This window comes from Ochotona curzoniae, unplaced genomic scaffold, assembly GCF_017591425.1.
Source record: "Ochotona curzoniae isolate NIBS_2020 unplaced genomic scaffold, NIBS_Ocur_1.0 contig_2723, whole genome shotgun sequence".
Taxonomy (NCBI): Eukaryota; Metazoa; Chordata; class Mammalia; order Lagomorpha; family Ochotonidae; genus Ochotona; species Ochotona curzoniae.
Window position 1 is genome coordinate 15,774,376 of NW_024465573.1, and position 19,567 is coordinate 15,793,942.

At 43.0% G+C, this 19,567-nt stretch overlaps 2 protein-coding genes across 3 annotated transcripts in view; one reads left to right on the top strand and one right to left on the bottom strand.

The window, feature by feature from the left end:
* Nucleotides 1-11,483, bottom strand: part of LOC121154089 (protein NPAT) — a 50,000-nt gene extending 38,517 nt beyond the window's left edge. Inside the window, exon 1 of the mRNA XM_040976892.1 lies at nt 11,360-11,483. Coding sequence (XP_040832826.1) covers nt 11,360-11,396 — 37 coding nt within the window. The 5' untranslated portion in view covers nt 11,397-11,483. The remainder of the gene's footprint in view (nt 1-11,359) is intronic.
* Nucleotides 11,484-11,832: 349 nt separating this feature from the next.
* Nucleotides 11,833-19,567, top strand: part of ATM (ATM serine/threonine kinase) — a 124,308-nt gene continuing 116,573 nt past the window's right edge. Inside the window, exon 1 of one of the 2 annotated variants that reach the window (XM_040976893.1) lies at nt 11,833-12,068. The gene's annotated coding sequence lies outside the window, so the exon portion shown is untranslated. The remainder of the gene's footprint in view (nt 12,069-19,567) is intronic. The other variant, XM_040976894.1, reaches the window with a different exon arrangement.

The following is a 19,567-nucleotide window of genomic DNA, read 5'->3' on the forward strand; positions in this document are numbered from 1 at the left end:
TTCATAGCCAGACACATTTTCAACTTTGGAAAGACAAAACCAGGATTTTTAAAGCAGTAAGAAACACTCTAGTAAGATTTGTCAATAATTAATAGGTAAATACAAATCAACAAGTGATCCTCACTCCTGCCAAGGAGTTATTTTTCCCTCCTCTCTGCTTAAAAAGGCAACTGACTATAACAATTACTAATCTTTTTTTGTGATGTAACGTATGATTTCTACCTCAAAAAGGAAGGAAAAAAGAATGCGCTATAGAGGAAAAAAGTTACAATATATAATTAAAATTATATTGAAACTTAAGTTGAAATTGATTCTTTAAGTTGAAAAGATTCTTTCAAGTTAAATAGTTAATTATAATCCCCAAGGCCATCACTAAGGAAATAAAATCTAAGATAAACAATAATATGAATTGAAAAGATGGTACAAAAATCAGGCAGTCATTAAGGAAAAAAAATGACAAAAATTGAAAGATGTTAGACAACAATTAAGTAAATGACAGACACAACCCATCCCTTATCACTAACTAGTCTGAACAGACTGAAGGTAGAGAGTGACAAAAATGGACGAAAAACATGATTCTAACTAAAGTGCCGTGGGCAAGAGACAAATAATTCAAAGTTAAACGGGTTCAAAGAAAAAGATATGGTACCAAGATAGTCACCAACAGAGCCCAAAAACAAATCTGACAGAAGTACAGGAACAAACAATTCAACAATACCCCACTTTCAGTTAATAAAGAAGAAAACTTGACAGAAAAATCAAAAAGGAAACCAAATTTGAATAGTACCACAGGTCCTTCAGCAGCACATGTAAACAAGCGCACATGTAAGTTTCTGCAGCAGACTAAGTGCAAAATATTATTTTCACTATATTGAAAATGCTTATTTGGGGGCAGAAGGCAGTATATAATTTTAAGCCTCTGCCAGCAGGCCATGCATCTTATATGGGCACTGGTTTGAGTTCTGGCTGCTTCACTTCCCTTCTTATGGCCTGGGAAAAGGATGGCCATACACCAGAGACCGGAAAGAAGTTTCCGACTCCTGGCTTTGGACCAACCCAACTTGGGTGGCTGTTGCCATTTGAAATGAAAGAACTTTGTAACTCTTTCAAGTAAAAAATGTACATTATGAAAATACTATCAATGGATTTTTTAAAACAAAGATTTATTTTTATTGGAAACACACATTTACAGAGAGAAGGAGACACAGGAGAAAGATCTTCCATCCTTTGGTTTACTTCCCAGGTGGCTACATCAGGTGGAACTGAGCTGATCTGCAGTCAGAAGCCAGAAGCTGCTTCCAGGTCTCTGATGTGGGTGCAGGGTCAAAGGCCCTGGGCCATTCTCTGGTCCTTACCAAGCCAGAAGCACAGAACTGGGTGGAAAGTGAAGCAGCTGGGATATAAACTGGAGTCCATATGGGATCATGGTGCTTACAAGGAAAGGATTTAGCCAATGAGCCATTGCGCCAGGCCCTATTATCGAATTTTAAAATTGCTTTCTGCACCAAGATAAACTGAAATCTTGGGTGCCATTTGTCCTCCATATATTTTTAGGACATTCATGTGGAGATAAAGCCAAAATCTTCCACAATGTTAGAGTGAAAGGAGGAAATTATAAGTTGAAAAATGGTTTGAGATAAATAAATTTAAAAAATCAAAACTTTTAAGTTAGGAAAAGCAGTAAATTTTAGAAAATGTATAGGCGTAAATACCTGTACTTAAAAAATACGAAAACCCTTCAAACAACCTATTATTTAACCATTAACAAACTAGAAATAGGGGCAAACTAAGAGTAAGAAGGAAAACAATAAATATTTGAGTAGAAACAAATCAAATACAGAAATATCAATGAAAGAAAAATTTGGTTTTCTGAAAAAAGAAAAAAGTCAAGTGAACAGATCTTTAGCTTAAATGACAGAAAAAAGTTCAAATTTCTAAAATCAGGAATGTGAGTACAACACTCCAAACACTTCAAGATAGTCAACAAGCTTATAAATGAAACTATGAACAGCTTTATACCAGCAGTAAATAAAAAAAATTTGAGTAACTTTAAAACAAGTAAGAATAGTGGAACTTTAACAAAGATACTTCTCTGCAAGAAAAGCCAGATTCATTGGGAATCTTTTACAAAATCTACGACACACGGAAAGAATCATTCAAAAAACAAACAAAACCACAAAAAACCCCCCACAAACACACACACAAAAAAAAACAAACAAAAAACCCCTTTCCTTATAGCAAAATCACAGACAAGAAAACTATACGTAAATACCAATATTCATTTTGAAAATACACATAGAATTTAAAAAAGAAAGCAGACATAAAACCTTAAACAAAACTCAGCAAACCAAACCTTGCAACAGACATAAATGATAATCATGATCAAATGCAATTAATTTAAACAATTTGAACAAGGAATGCCTCATTGAATAAAAAAGCAAATCAAAGTATACTATATTCAGCTGATATTATTATCTTCATTAAAACAACTTGATGAAATCTGATATTCTTTTCTGATTAAAAAAACAAGACATACAAGTGCTGCAGTTTGGATGTGGTTCATATACTTGAAGTACAGTTTCCAGAGTGGCAGTACTGACTGACGGGATAGAATCCTACGGTGAAGACTATGGGAGTTATCAGGGTATGGGGCTGCACCATGAAGTAGGCTGAATGTCATGACACAATAGTCCTTGGGGCAGTTAGAAAGCAAAGCCACAATCATGTGATCGGCCCATTCCATAAGCAATTGGGCTTCTTTCTCCTGCCCTGTCATGTTGTGTAGCAGCCAAGAATCTCATGCCAGAATGCCAGTATCAGCCTGTCAGGACCCTCTAGCCATTGTAATCGTAAACCTAGTAAATTTACATAGTTTATGAGTTACTCAGTTTTAGGTACTTTGTTACAGAAACACTAGAGATGAAAACAAGAGATTTCCTTAAACTGTTAATCGTTTCAATAGAAAAAGTAGTAGTATCATACTGAATGACTTAAGTACCAAAGATTTTTAAGTTCAGGAAAGAGACAAGGATCCTTTCCTTATCACATTTGTTTTTAAGATTTATTTATTTTTATTGGAAGGTCAGATTTACAGTGAGGGAGAGACAGAGAGAAAGATTTTCCAACCAATGGTTTATTTCCCAAATGGCCACAGTGGCCAGAGCTGAGTCTAACTGAAGCTACAAGCCCTCCTTGGTTTCTTAAGTTGGGTGTAGGGTCCCAAGGCTATGGGCCATCCCCTGCTGCTTTCCCAGGCCACAAGCAAAAAGCTAAAAGGAACATAGCGCAGCCGGGATACAAAATGACACACATATGAGATGCTGATATGCTTGTATGCATAGGATTAGCCAACTGAGCCATTGCGTGGGGATGGGAGGGATCCTTGCCACTTCTACTATGCACTTGTAATAAAATGTTTAACCAATGAAATTAGGAAATAAACTGAAACAAAAATCATCCAAATTAGCTCTATTTGCAGATGGCAAGATAACTAGCAAAGAAAATTCTAAGAAATTCACAAAAATACTATTAGACTTAGTAAAGAACTTCAGAAAGGCCATAGGATATAAGATGAATATATAAAAAGCAATTACATTTTACAACAATCACAAAACTAAGAAAGCAATTTAGATTACAAAAGCTTAAAACAACCTACACACCAAGTTCAACAAAACAAATACAGTTGCTCCCTGACTAATGACTGAATTAAGTACCAACAAATCCATAGTGAACTGAAAATATCTTAGGTCAATAATGCATTTAATGTCCCTAAGCCACTGAACATTATAGCTTAGTAACACAGTATAAAGTATCTGTTGTTCACTATCATGATCAGCCAGCTGACTGATAGAGCTGCCTAGCTATAGCTCACTGCCACTGCTAACATTTTGATAAGGATTAATACTGTCTTGCTAGTCTGGATAAAACACCAAAAGTCAAAATTCAACAGTTTCTTTGAAGGCTTATTACTTTTGTACCACGATCACAAAATGGTACAAATAGACAAACTCATCCTAAGATTGATAGCAAAAGTCTAAGGAAATCCAAATAGTCAAGCCAATCTTGAAAATGAGCAGGCCCATTGTCAACTGGCTAATCCTCCCGTTAAGTGCTACGTTCTATATGGCTGCCAGTGTCCCAGCTGCTCCATTTTCCTTCCAGCTCCCTGCTTGAGGCCTGGGAAAGTAGTAGAGGATGGCGCAAGGCCTTGGGACCCTGAACCAGTATAAACCCAGAATATTCTAGCTTCGGGTCAGCACAGCTCTGGCCATTGTGGTCATTTCAGGAGTGAACCAATACATGGAAGATCTTTCTCTCTGTTGTTCCTTCTCTTTGCAAATCTGCCTTTTTATTAAAAATCATTAAATCTTAAAAAAATACAATGAAGAAAAAGTTGAAGCATTCCCATTTATCTATTTCAAAACTTACACAAAGTTAAGGACAATCAAGAAAATGTGATGCTAACACACTGACAGAACGGAATTCAGAATCCAGACATCACGGTTAATTGATTCTTGAAAAGGCTGTCTATGGGGGAGGAAGGGGTGAGGTCTGGGTTTGGCTCAACTGGGTAATCTTCCTGTAGGTATGGACATCTTTATGGTGCCAGTTTGAATGAATCACTGGATTAAAGATCTTTCTCTCTGTAAATTTTCCTAATATAAAATAAATCTTAAAAAAAACAGGGGGTGTGAGGAAAAAGTCTTTTCAAAATGTGTTGGAATAACTGGATACTACCATAAAAACAAACAAACAAACAAACAAACAAACAAAAATCTGGGCCTGGCTGGGTAGCTTAGTGGCTGGGATCCCATATGAGTGCCAGTTCATGCCACACTGATCCCATTTCCCATCCAGCTTCCTGCCTGTAGCCTGGGGAAGTAGTCCAGGACAGGACCCTAAAGCAGCATGGAGAACATGGAAGAGGTTCCAGGCTCCTGGCTTCATATCAGCTCGGCTCTGGCTGTTGCGACCACATCCAGTGGATGGAAGATCTTCCTTTCTTTCTCCTCTCTGTATATCTGACTTTCCATTAAAAACAAATTTTGAAAAATGAATCAGAGAACTAAATGTAAGAACTAAGACTACCACTTAAAATATATTTGGCCCAAGACCACCACATTTTTAGGAAAAACATAGCAAGTTTTTTTATGATCTTGGATTTCATAGAAATGATGGCTAAACTCTAAGCAGCTAAAGAAAAAATAAATACCAAGATGTAAAACTTACATGGTACCAAATATACTATCTAGAAAGTAAAATCAATTAGTAAAATTAAACAAATTATTTGCAAATAATGGATCTGATAAGGGCCCAGAAGCTGAACTACACAGAAAATTTAATAATAATAAAAAAAAACCAATCTAGTAATGAAATGGATAAGAGACCTGAAAAAACCTTTTATCAATGATAAATTGTTACTAATAAGCACATAAAAAGTTGTTCAACCTCACTGGGCACTAAAAAGAAAAGTCAAAAGCACAATAAGACACCAATTTATATATATTAATAGGAAGAATCAAAAGAAATTAATAGGACTCCAGCACAATGGTTCAACTGCTTAAGTGCCTCCTTCTAGCACTAAGATCCCATATGGACTCTAGCTCATGGCCAGGCTACTCCACTTCCCTCCAGCTCCCTGCCTGTGGCCTGGGAAAGCAGTCGAGGACGGACGGCCCAAAGCCTTGGGACCCTGCACCCATGGGGGAGACCTGGAAGAGGCTCCTGGCTCCTGGCTTCATATTGGTTCTACCCCAGCTGTTTATGGCCATTTGGGGAGTGAACTGGCAGATGGAAGATCTTTATTAAATTTACCTTTACAATAAAAATTTTAAAATCCAAACAATAAATTATTTTAAATTAAAAAAATGACTAACATTAATAAGTGCTGATAAGGACATGCAGAATCTGCAAGTCTGATACTGCTAGTATGAAAGTAAAAATTTTGCAACAGATGTCATAAAAACATGCAACAAGTCCTTAAGAAGTTAAACACAGAATTACTATATCACCAAGCAATTTCATTTCTAGTTATATGTACGATATAATTCAAATCGTACGTCCAAATGAATATGTACGTGTTCATAGCAGTATTTTTTGTTTAGTCCAAAGTGGAGACAGGGATCGCTATTATAACCCAGCATGATAAGCCTCTGTTTGGATATTTGTATATGATACTGACATTGCCTGCAATTGAGTCCTAGTTCCTTTCACTTGTTGAAAAGAAGCCGTTACTATAACGGTTGGCTTTCTGCCAGTTATACAAGTACTATTTGGAATATGTGATTCAGCTACAACTAGCATTTGTGAACACAGAAATGTAAAACATGCACAAACCACTAAAATCATCTTGGAATTCAGGTGATTGGAGCGTTTTCTACATGATTCAGGATTCAAGAACAAAAGTAGTTTTTGTTTTTACAGTAGAGAGCTCCTAAAGTGCTAAATGTAGTCACTCAGAATTCCAACAGGTGGTACTGTGAAGTCTCATGCATTCTCAAAAGGAGTGGGAAAACTGGCTCTGGGAGAGGCAGGAATGAAGAGAATGTCACAACTTTTAAAACAATATATAAGCACAAACACGCATGCAATATTTAAACAGATTCTCATGACATGAAAATTTTCTATGGAGAGGGGATCAGGCAAAACATGTCCAAGAATTCTTTCAGAGAGTAATAATAAAAGTTGAGAAACAATGTTTTACATAGGAATGATATAGATATATTTTTCAGAAAATGTGGTTATTTGTGCCAGAAATCTTGAGACTCATCATAGCAGGTAAATTGATGGCCGAGATCTTCCTTTCACTACAGTCAGGACTGGGTCAGGCTCAAGTCAGGAAGCAGAAGCTCAATCTGTGTCTCCCACTTGGATAGCAGGCACTACAACTTGAGCCATCACCTATCGCCTCTCAAGGTGCACATTCATGGGAGGCTGGGATCTGAAGTACTCAAGGACCTGAACTAAACATTTCAATATAAAACACAAGCTTTCTTAGGGGCAGCTTGACCACTGTGCCAAACACCTGCCTTTGAGTTCTCATCTTACATTATACTTGATGCACTTTGTTTTATTTCTGTCCTGCAAGATTCAAACCAACAAAGTGAACAGTAGACTAGTTCTATATTTATTCACGAATAGATACTTTAATCAGTTATTAATGCAAAATACTTTTTATCATCAGTATCTTATTCTCAATCAGGTGACTACAAAATTTATGTACACTTACTCTATTAAAAAAAAAAGATTTGGCTATGTTACATGCAGAGTGAGAGGCAGAAACATTCTTACACACAGAGAGGAAGAGAAGGCATGAGTGAGCATTATTGTCCATTGGCTGGTTTCCTCCCACAAATGGCTGACAGTTGAGGTTAAGCCAGGCCAGGGACTCCGTGAGGGTTTCTGACAAGGGTGGCAGGGAATCAGGTATTTGAGCCATCTCCTATTGCTTCCCATGGTTTGGAAGTAGGGTAGCCAGCATGCAAACTAGCACTCCCATATGGCACACATCCCAAGCAGTAGCTGAAACCACTGCATCCCAGCACTTAGCCTAAGAACAAATTATTCTAAATCTCAAATGTTAACACAGACTAGACAACAATAATCTGCTGATAATATAAATCATGTAGTTACCATTTATCCCTTTTATTGTTAAAAAGTCCATTAAAAAAGAGACATGTTTTGTGCAAACTTACTGAAAAGTGTATTCGAACAGACCAAAGGTGGGGAACATTTTGCTGGTGGGCCGTATAATCACTAGGTCTGGCCCTGCCAAGGCAACTGCATTTTAGTCAAAAGTCAACAAATATACAGCAGGCTAATTTTTAAACTGATAATTTTGCATGGCCTGCAAATGATTTTATAAATATTCAAATGGCCCTGGGCAAAAAAGTTTTCCCATCTCAGAATAGAACAAGAAAGCACAGTTGAGTTTCCTAAGCATTGAGTTTCCTTCTTCGTAATGTCTTTAGTGTGTCTTACACTGGAAACAGCAGTGTGTACCAAAACAGATGGAGGGGAGACAACTAAAAAAGACCAGGAAAGATAAAATTCCAACTATTTTTCTGCAGGTATGAAAATCGCAAGAGCTGGGATGTCAGGAGGCTGAGTTCCCAGCTTACTATTAGAGAAAAGATAAAGAGAGGAGCCTAAAGCCAACACGTGATGTGAAAATTTTCCATTTCACAAATTCCATTAATTCCCCAGATATGGAGTATCATGTTCTCAAAAAATCTAAATAATTTTCACAAAGAATTAACTTACAGTGTTTCATATTACAGATCCACCCTGAACAGAGACAAGCCCTCTGTCTATTAAATTATGATCAACTAGGGGACTGAAGATAAAGAAATGACTACACTGCAAAAGTAAAAGTGAAGATTGATGGATTTCACGGGAAGCAGATGCAAGAAACATCACTTCTAGGGTTAGGGGGAAACTATACAATGTTTCAAGAAGGAGGAGAGTTCTATTAAGTAGCTGGAAATCCCAAAGAAGCAGATGGAAAGCACATATGCACAGCACATCTGGGGAATACACCCAGAAGTGTTGGATGTAGCACAGACTTATCAGAAAGAGCTGGAGACACAGAGAGATGAGTTAAGCACTACGAAGAATTGTAACTGTCTGCAATGAGTACCCAGAAAAGGGAATGTCAGGATCACAACTGCACTTTTGTAACTGTTTATTAAGCATCTATTTAATATAGTGCTACAGAAGTGCTAGTCCGGATCCTGTCCGTGCTCAAATTCATTCTTCACCCTTGGCCGCCTCCCTACAGTATGACAGGAAGTGTGAACCCATAAAGACCACGTTTCCAGGCTCCCAAGTCAGCAGGCTGTAGAGAGAAGGCCCAGGGCAAGGGGAAGATGCTATATCTTTTCCCTCCTTCCATTCCCTTTCTGCCTTGTTAGATGCTGCCTCAGGACTATAGTCTTCCCAGCAACAAGTCTACCTCTCAGTTTTCTACACAGGAGTTTCTACTGTTTCATTTCTCTAGGTCCTCTCATAATGGTTTTCTGCTGGTTCTAATCTCTGAGTTGCCTCATTTAAGTTGTTCGACTTCCAACGTCATCTACCACAAGTGTTATCAATTCCTTCATTAAATACTTCCATGTTGGGACCCGGCTTGGTAGCCTAGCAGCTCAAGTCCTCACCCTGAACACGCCAGGTTCCCATATAGGTGCTGGTTCATGTCCTGGCATCCCGGCTTCCTGTCCAGCTCCCTGCCTGTGTCCTGGGAAAGCAGTTGAGGATGGCCCAAAGTTTTAGGACTCTGCACCTGCATAGGAGCCCAGAAGAGGCTCCTGGCTTCTCCTGGTTTCAGATGAGCTCACCTCTGGTTGTTGTGGTCACTTGGGCAGTGAACCAGCAGATGGAAGACCTTTCTTTCTGTCTCTCCTCTTTGTAAATCTGACTTTCTAATAAAAATAAATAAATCTCTAAAACAAAACAAAAACACACGTAGGAAGTCAAGCAGGGCAAGCTGGCTTATAGAGAAAAACACTTGTAAGCGAGACAGACATTATCCCGATTGAAACATCACAGTGCTTTCCTACTTGGGGTGATTCTGCCTTCCAGGGAACATATTAACAATATGTAGACACTTCTCAAGGTGGGTAGGGGGTATCTTACTGGCATCTAGGAGTGAGGCCAGGAATGCTGCTTAAACACAGAACAACTCGCCGTGAAAATAATTATCAACCCCAACATATCAACAGTGCTTAGAATGAGAAACTTTTGACATTGGTTAACCCAAACTCAACTGGCTCACTGAACAGCTAAAACTCAAAATTCTTAAATGGCATGTACATGTGTATACCGTGAAAGCCTTGCTCTTACAGGTACACATGAGCTTGTTAACACATGTTAACAATCACAAGATCGCCAGCTGTTAACAAAATATCACATACTGATGTAGGCTAAGTGTTGATATTCAATTCTGCTAATGTGGGCAAAAAGTTAACCAAGCAATAACAAAAAATCACACTTTAGTAATTAGTTGTCCCCAAAAATGGATGGTGGAATTGTTTCCATCCAATGTTTCCTGTAAAATATGGTTACCAAGAACCCTATGTAAACACCATCTTTAGGTGACAGAGTGGAATGCTCTTCAAACACGCAAGACAAATGAAGGTTTTTTTTCTAAAAATATCCATTTACTTTTCTTGGAAAGGCAGATCTACAGAGAGAAGGACACAGACGGATCTTTCATCCACTGGTTCACTCCTCATGTAGCCACTATGGCTGGAGCTGAGCCGATCTGAAGCTAGGAGTCTTTAGGGTCCCAAGGCTTCGGGCTGTCCTTGACTGCTTTCCCAGGCCATAAGCAGGCAGCTGGAAGGGAAGCGGAACAGCCAGCAGCCTACGAATTGGTGCCCATAATGCGAGGATTTTGCCACTAGGCCATCGCGCTGGTCCCGACAAACGAGGTTTTCAAAGACAAAATAACCCCAGCGATGCCTGTGGGTGGTGGAGGATGATCCCGGCTGTATACCTCCGACTTCTAGAAATGTCCGGTAAGACGTCTGTAAAGCATTCCCGCCCAGGGTTTTGAGGTTTTTGTGGTTTTGCTGCCAACAGTACAACCTTCTTTATGCTTTGGTGATAGAAGCAATAACAAAAAAACCCGACTCCCACACAGACAACACACCCTGACAGCCAAAAGGTCTACATACTAAGCCTGCTGCAATGGAGGAAAAGCTAAGTAAGGAGAACTTGTTCAACTCGAAGGCATTTCCTTTTGCTAACTGTCTGATCATCAAAGGCGCAGGAATTGCTGCTATTTTAACATTTGCCAATGGCATTTCAAACCTCTACCCGAACGAGGTCCTGCAGGAAGGGTGTCAGAGGAGGATCGCCTCCGACCCGTCCCAAATCCGTAGTTCTAGGGCGGGTATTAAGAAGAGTGTCTGTCACCAAGGTCTTTCTTACAAAGCTGGGGAGGGGGTGGCAGGAGGGGGAGGGAAGCCCTTATTTGTCCTATTTGGGTTTCAGATCTGACAACGGAAAGTACGCCCAAGGTTGAAGCACACGGGGTCCGTCCATCACTTAGACAACTGTTTCAGGGGTCTCCGTGAAGTGTGCCAAGGCCTGACTTTCCCTCCGATCCCGGGCCCCAGGCGTTCTCCCTCCCAGCTTCTACTCGGCCTTCCTCTTAGAAGAGCATCCACACCCCAAACGAGGCTGAAAACTACCCAGACACAGCGAGCGACGGAACACCACCGTCAGTCCGAACTTGGAAGCGGGGAAAGCCAACCCTCCGAGTTTCCCCACCAAAGGAAAAACCTTCAGCTCCGAAGCTCCTTCGCCCCCGTCCCCAGTCCGGTCCGGTAGCCCTCCTTCCCGCGTCCCTGCCTACCCAACACGAGCCGGGCCACGTCCGAGGGTAACAGCATGATCCAAGCCGCCGGAGGAATCACAACAAGAGAAGAGACGCAGGTGAAGGGAAACACAGCGACAGGTCCTGCGCCGCATCTCCCGGTTCCACTGGCGGCACTGAACCCGCGGCAGCCCGTCCCGCCTCTTTCGTTCCCCGCCAGCCAATGACTTCCGCGGGACACAGAAAGGCGCCGAAATGAAGCCCGCCTCCGTGCGGCTTGGCCGTGTCGTCACTTCCGTCCTCGGAGGCGGAGGGGCGGGACCGGGGAGCGTGAGGGGGCGTGCCCGAGCGCCGGAGCCGCGTCGCAGGGTAAGGGGCGGGGCCTAGAGACTCTATCAATTGGTGGGCAGCGCGCAGGCGCGTCTCCTCCGGCCAGCCTAATGTTTTGGGGGTGCGGGAGGGCCGGGCGACGGAAAGCGCGTGACACGAATGTGCGCATGGGCAGACTGTGCGCCGTGGCCTCCGGCTCCGCGCTTGCTCCCGATAGGACGCGGCTCCCGGAGGCAGCGTTTGAACCGGAAGCAGGGAGACCTGAGGGCATAACGGGAGCGCGTGAGGAAGCTGTGCCTGTTTGAGGCCGCCGCCACCAGAGACGACTGGGGCTCGCGCTGCCGCCGCCGCCACACCAAGACACCGCCCCGGGCGTCAGCGTGCAGCGGTAGGGAGCGCAGCCGCGCCGTGCTTTCTGGTTAGGAAATTCAAGTCGTGTTCGACTCGCGGTCCGTTCCTGCCCCCCACGCTCCTTCTCACGCACCCCTTTTCTCAGCCGCCTGGAGTGGTCTCTTCATTCCTCGCCCCCCGCACCTTTGTTTTAACCAGGCTGCAGGTGCTCACAGCTTCTCTCCGAGCCCCCGACGACTTTATGCTCCAACTGTCTTTATTAAATGCTTTGAGTTGATCTCCGCACCAGCTTCTCCTTAGCCCTTTAGGGGTGCGGTTTCCGCTTAGGGTTGTGACTGAAGTCTGCTTCTCTACCCCTTCTCCCCGTGTCTTTTCCCTGTGTCACAACATAACCCTTTGAGCTAGCGAGCATTGATGATTTTGGGATCACAGCGTCGTGGGGAAGCGTGTAGATTCTGGAATCACCGAGTTGGAATTCTGGCAGCTGTTTGACATCTTCCTCGGGAATTTGCGGGCCGTTCTCCTGATGAGCTCCTCCTGGCCGCTAGCCGCTGATTGCCCAGGTCCAGATAATTGGCTAGGAGGCAAGATGATCAGGGCCTTGAAGGAGAGCGGCCTGGGAGAAAGCGCTCCCTGTGCACTCTTTGCCCTCTGGAGAGTGGTAGGAAGCTTCGAAACGAAACATAGGTGTAAAGGCATATCCCGCCGAAAGGCATTGAGATCTAGCATGGAATGTGGGATTGCTTGGCGTGGATGGGGGGAGCCTTTAGGATGTTGAGGTCACAGGAGTGGATGAGACCAAGGAGGTGAGGGTGCTGCTGGAGGTGTGACTGGAGCAACCAGCAGAAGGGACAGAGGGAGGAAGAGTGTGACCGGATTTAACAGTGAGCGTTTGCTGAGTTCCAGGATCTTTGCTGCTCGCTGTGTGAGTGGGCACAACCTGTTTCTGAAGTAGGTACTGATATTTCATCATTGAGGTGTGGGCAGACGAGCTCGCTTGCTCTCTGGGTTGTACAGTTTAGAAGTGACTGGACCAAGGTTTGAACAAGTAAGGGTTGGCTACAGTGCCAGTGTTCTTAACCATGAGACAAGAACTGGCATGTCAAAGGCAAAGTTAGCTTTAAGAAAATGGAATTGGCATCGTTTGTGAAGCTTTACCGTCGTGAAGCTTCCGCAAGGGGATTAAGTTGTTAACAGAAAGGAATGCTGAATTTGCCAGTGCAGAGCCCGTTACTCAGGAAATTTGTGTTTCAGTGGCGTGTTCCTTAACCCCAGGTAGTCTGGATTAATGTGTGAGTGGAATGCACTTGTAACTGGTGATACTTTGACTTTAATTAGTTGTATCTGCGTCAACGTGCTCTTTTCTTCAATCTTAGTGCCCTTAGCTTGTGCTTGTCTCTTTCCCTCAGATGTTGGTCCTTTAGTTCCTATTTTATTCTTCTAAGATTTATTTGTTTTTATTGAAAAGGTAGGTTTACAGAGAAGAACGGCAGTAAGAGCTTCCATCCAGTGGCCAGAGCTGAGCCGGTCTGACGCTGGCCAGGAGCCAAGGGCCTCTTCCCATTCTTCCACATGGTTGGAGGGTATCAGGGACTTGGACCATCCTCTGCTGCTTTCCCAGGCCATAGCAGAGAACTGGATAGGAAGGGGAGCAGCTAGGATCTGAACCATGACTCATGTTGGTTGGAGGCAGAGGATTAGCCTCTTGTGTAACCAAGGCAGCCCCACATCTTGATTTTCTTATACCTGCCTTTGAGTTGCACTTCCATCTATTTTTCTAAAGTGATCCTCCATGCTGTTTTGTGTTGTGGAAGGTTGCTTTCTGTGAGGCAGTGATAGCAGATTTTCTGAGATATCCTAAATTTGATTACAAGGCTAGAGGATGGATGGGAGGAGAGAAACTAATTAGCTACCAGTTTGGGTCAGTCAAAACAAAATAGAAAATTGTGCTACCTTCCAGAATGTTTGTTGAAATCTTGAGTCAAAACCAAAGGAGTTGGCCAACAAGATGATGCTACCAATCAGGAATAAGTGAATGTTTCTTGTAGGCTGTCTTCCTGTCTCTAAACCGCCCACGTTGGGTTATGCTGCCACTCTTCCCTGTAGTTCATTGTAACTATACTTTCTCTCCCCCAGACTTTGAGTACAAATATTTTAACTTTATAGATTGAACATACTCCATTGCAGCAGCTGCTAGTTTTGCTGTTGGTGGTTACAGGAACTTCTTCCATAACAGTCCTTTTCCTAGCTAGTTTCTTTTTTTTTTTTTTTTAAGACTGGTTTATTTTTATTGGAAAGTCAGATATATAGAAAGGAGGAGAGACAGAGAGGAAGATCTTCCATTCTATGGTTCACTCCCCAAGTGAGCGCAATGGCTTGAGCTCAGCCAATCAGAAGCCAAGAGCCAGAGTTTCTTCCAGGTCTCCCATGCAGATGCAGGGTCCCAAAGCTTTGGGCCGTCCTTGACTGCTTTCCCAGGCCACAAGCAGGGAGCTGGATGGGAAGCGGGGCCGCTGGGATTAGAAGCAATGACAGTATGGGATCCCAGCGTGTGCAAGGTGAGTACTTTACTATGCTATTGCACCAGGCCCTCCTAGCTAGTTTCTACAGTTACTAAAACTTTTTTGTTTTAGAAAGTCTCAAGAGTTTTTTTGTTTTAATTAAAAAAATATATTTTTAAGGCAGAACTTTGAATGGAGAGAGAGGGAGGGATATTTGCTCCTAGTGGTTCACTGCTGAAATGACCACAGTGTTGGCTGCAATGCAGGAGCTTTTGGGTCTTAGCTGGTGCTGGGGCCCCGGCAGTTTGGCATCATCCACTGTTTTGTCGGACCATTGATTGGGAGCTGAATCAAAGTGGAGCAGCCTGTGGCTGGCACCATGGAGCAGCAGGCTAATCCATTCTGTGGTGCCAGCATCCCATATGGGAGCTGGTTCAAGTCCTGGCTACTCCACTACTGAGCCAGCTCTGTGCTAATGGCCCGAGTCCTTGGGCCCCTGTGTGAAAGGCCAAGAAGAAGCTCCTGGCTCCCAGCTTTGGATTAGCTCAGCTCTGGCCATTGTGGCCATTTGGGGAGTAAGCTGGTAGTTAGAAGATCTTATCTTTCTCTCTCTCTAAAATCTACCTTTTATATATATACATATATAAAATATATATAATATATATTTATATATATTTATATATTTATATATCTATATTTGTATTTAAAAATATATATAATACATATATATTTAAAAAATGGATGTTAAAGTGAAGCAGGCAGAAAATGAATCAGCACCCTTTGGGATGCTGACACTGCATACATCCGCTTAAACTGTTATACCACAGCACTGAAAGAAACTAACAGTATGTCACATTTGCAGTTATGCATTGATTTTTCAGATCATTGGTTTATTGACCTTTTCCCATAGTATGTCACGAAAGCAGGATTTACATGTTTTGTTGATTTGTCTAGCTATCCCTTGTGTAGTACCTTAAACATACACGGTAGGTGCATAGTAAATATTTTTTGCCTGTATCAGTAAATGAACATCCTGTTTGCTGCTGCTGACTTGTTTTGTGTTCTTCAGAACAATCAATACTTAAACTGTAGGAAAAATAGTAAATTCAGAAAAGCCACTGCTTGAAATAATGGGGTCATGTTTAGGGCTCCCTCTTTTTTTTTTTTTTTTAATAATCTTAGTTTATTAAGGTACAAATTACAAAGGGTCACTGGCTACAGGGTGAAAGTGGGTAATATCATTGTTTCCACCCTAATATAATCATTTTGCCCTGTACCTGGGGTTAGGGGAGTAACAAAGAGAAAAGCCCCACCCTACCTCCCACCCATCCCCGATCCCCAACATGAGGCGCTCTCCAAGGGTCCTGCTCAAACAGTTTTGATAGTTCATCAGTTCTGGATTGCTGCCAATCTCACCGTCCCAACCGTAATGAAACCTATTCAGAGTCCACTGGCTGACAGTCTCTTGATGGTTGGGGTTTCAAGATAAGCAGTTCAGTTGGAGAAATATCCAAAGAAACTTCATCTGAGTTGATCCCAGATCTGATTCTTGTGTGAGTTTGCTAGTACAGACTCCAACACTGTTCGTCACACCAATCAGCTTATGCATGTGCTGGTCTTTGCAATTGCTGGGTCCGTTTGGCTTCCAGCCCTATCTTCTTTGTGAACCAATGAGTGTTGTAGTCCAGCTCGATTCTGCCCACTTCATACTCGGTCTTCATGCAAACCAGTTGGAGCTGCAGCCTAGTTAGGGCGACTCCCCAAAACCCCTACCAGTTCTGCCCCCTACCCTGGTTCCCTTGCTTGCCAGTATGCACCGCAGGCTTGTCCAGTCTGTCCCACATCCCATTTAGCTCTCGTACATGTCAGTGGACATTGAAGCCTGGTTCAACCCAACCAACCTATTATCCAGCTCATACACCCACTGGCAGGTGCCTTTCTGTCTAGCCACTCCTGCTCCTAGCCTGGGTTTCGTGCTGTCCAGTGAGGGTGGTAACCCTGAGGGAGGTGCCCACTATTTCCCTACTAGGTCACACCCACTCCCAGAGTATGCGGTCTCCAGGTGGTTTTGGCATTTGACTTGACAGAATTAGCTCCCAGTGCCAGCCTCTACCAGGTAATGCTGTGGCTAAGCCCAAACACCCCTCAACCCACTCTAATTTTAACTCGCACCAGTCAGAACAGTCAGCTCACCGTGAGGTCCACAGGTGCTATAGCCCTGCCTAGTGTGAACTGCCCCCATCCGTATTCACACTTTCCAATGGAAGTAGTTATCCAGCAGGGGTGCCCACGTTCCCCTGTTGGCTTTGCCTCCTCCCCGATTGTCACATGTGCTGTTTGTGTGCTGCAGCCACATCTGGTACAGCTCATCTCACCTTGGCATTACTTGTTGTGTACTGGTATGTGTTGCAACCGAACCTGGCTCGACCCACACTCTGTTCTGGTGCTCGGATTCACCGGAAGGTAATGTGAACTGATTCAGGCTGGTCTGCCCCCAACCCATGCCATGTGTATGCCAGTGGGATAATTTTCATTGCCTGTTCTGGGTTGTTCCCTATTGTGCTTCTTGCGCTTACCTGCATGGGACTGTGTCCTGCCAGAGAAGTTTCCCTGACTCCTCCACCAGAACCTCTCCCAATGCCAGTTTTCGCGCATACCAGTGGGTCCATGAGCCAGCACTACTCAGTTCGCCTGCTATCCTAGGAGGAACAGTGGCTTTTCCTGACTGGCCTTCGACCCAAGCTGGTTCTTGTTGTTGGATATTTCAACCCAGCCATGGCTCTTCCATACCCCCACACAGCTCACACATGGTTCAGTAAGGGCTGAGACCTAGCCTAGTCTGTCACACATCTCCCTGGTCCTACAGAGCACCAGATGGTGTTGGAATCTGGCCTGGCTTGGTGCTTCCCGTCCCAGTCCACACTTGTGCCAAGTGAGATTACAGTCGTATCCTGATCAGAATGCAGCCTCAGTTCCAGCCAATGCGCTCCTTGGTGGGAAACTCAACCCAGCTAGGGTGTCCCGTTATTTCCCCAACCGGGCCTCTTCCCTGCTATAGAACAGGTGTAGGCTGGTGGTTGTTCTGTGTCCGGTTGGCAGAGCCCCTCACTTGTCCTGGCTCCTTGGATGCTGTGGCTTAGTGCCTCTGCCTCACGCAGATCCATATATGCAAGGACCTACATGGCATGAGCTGTGCTCCTACCTGATTTCTGTTGTTTCTTGTGAGTTAAGGTTTGTTCAAGGGCTCCCTCTTGCTGGAATTGTCATGTGTTCAGGTAAGGTGCATTGCAGATAGCATCTTTATATTTAGAAATTGAAGTATATTTGAGGTTTCTTAGTTAGATATTGTAGGGTGTTTTGATTGGTTAGACCATCAGTTTCATTTTCTGTATTGACTCAGCCAAGGGAGCCAGGAGATCACAGGAGAAGTAGGAAGAGTCTTAAACCATGAAGAGTGGAAAAATTAAAATTTAGGTCCTTATTTTCAAGACCGATGCAAAATGAAAACGATTTTCATGAACACAAAAATCTGTAATCTGTAACAGTATGAAGTGGTAAAATTGGTAGTAGCATTGGAAGAACCAAGAAAATTAAAGCTGTCTGTGATAAAATGCATCATCTTTTGGAGTGACTTACACCCAGTGTTTGAGTAGGATAAACATGTCAGGTGAATTTCATCCTTCACGGGATAATGGAGCATAATCTCAGTTTCTTTCAGAGATAGCATAAGATTACATAACCACACACAGATTTAATCTTGAAAGATTAAGAATTTTCCCCCAGCTTTTTATTTGAAAGTTTGATAATTGGTGAAACAGAGGGCTTCCACCTGCTGGTTCACTGCCTGATTACCTACAACAGCAAAGGGTAGACCTGGAACTGAATCTAGATCTTCCACGTAAGTGTCAAGGACTCATGCACTTGAGGCCTGATGCCTCCCGTTGGACGTGTGCATTAGTGGAAAACTGGGTCAGAAACAGAAAAGTTAGGAACCCTTGTATGTAATGCAGGGAACCCATGTAATAACTTAACCATTGTGCCTTCTGTCTTCTACCTCGGCATTTCTCAGTAAGATGTATGTGTTTGTGCACTTTTTAATATTTGTAATCATACTTTTAAGAAATTGAAGCTGCTTTGTATAAAAGGTTAGATCAGAAACAGCAAAACAGAGTGGAAAAAATGGTGTGTTTATATCAGAAAACTTAAAAGGAGAACTATTGCAGTGGAAGCAGGTATGCTTAGATATAATTGATTGGGGCCAGTGTGGCTTAGTGGCTAAATCCTCGCCTTGCACATGCCAAGATCCCATATGGGCACTGTTTCGTGTCCTGGCTGCCCCACTTCCCATCCAGCTCCCTGCTTGTGGCCTGGGAAAGCAGTAGAGGGTGGCCCTGCAGATCCTGTAGCAGACGTGAAAGAAGCTCCTGGCTTCAGATCAGCTCAGCTTTGGCTGTTGTGACCGCTTGGGGAGTGAACCAGTGAATGAAAGATCTTTCTGTATCCCATTCTGTGTAAAATCTGCTTTTCCAATAAAAATAAACTTTTTTTTTTTAAATAGAAAAGATTGATGTTCACTGTTGCAAATAATTTTCTTTTAGTCTAAGAAAGTCATTTGGCACCTAAATGAGAACATTAATGTTAATTGAGATGTAAATGCTATGCCAATCTTACTACCTCTGTTAATTAAAAAAAAAAAGAACATTTAGTTATTTTAAATACTTACAGAGAGGTGAGGGAGATAAGGAGATGGGGAGTTGTCTTCTGTTTGCTGCTTCACTGCACAGATGGCTGCAAAGGCCAGAGCTGGGTCAGAATAAGGCCAGGAGGTGCTTCCTGGCATCCCTTGTGGGTGGCAGTGGCCTGAGTACCCAGGCTGTCTTCTGCTGCGTTTCTCAGGCCATTGGCAGAAGTGAAGCAGTCAGGATCCCAACTGCATTCCTATGGGATGTTGGTGTTGTGACAGCTTTAACCACCATGTCACAACATGGGCACATGAAGGGCCTTTTAAATAGTTGTGAATGTTAAGTCGTCAAGTGTTCTTTGCCTTATTCTTTACCTGGCTGTC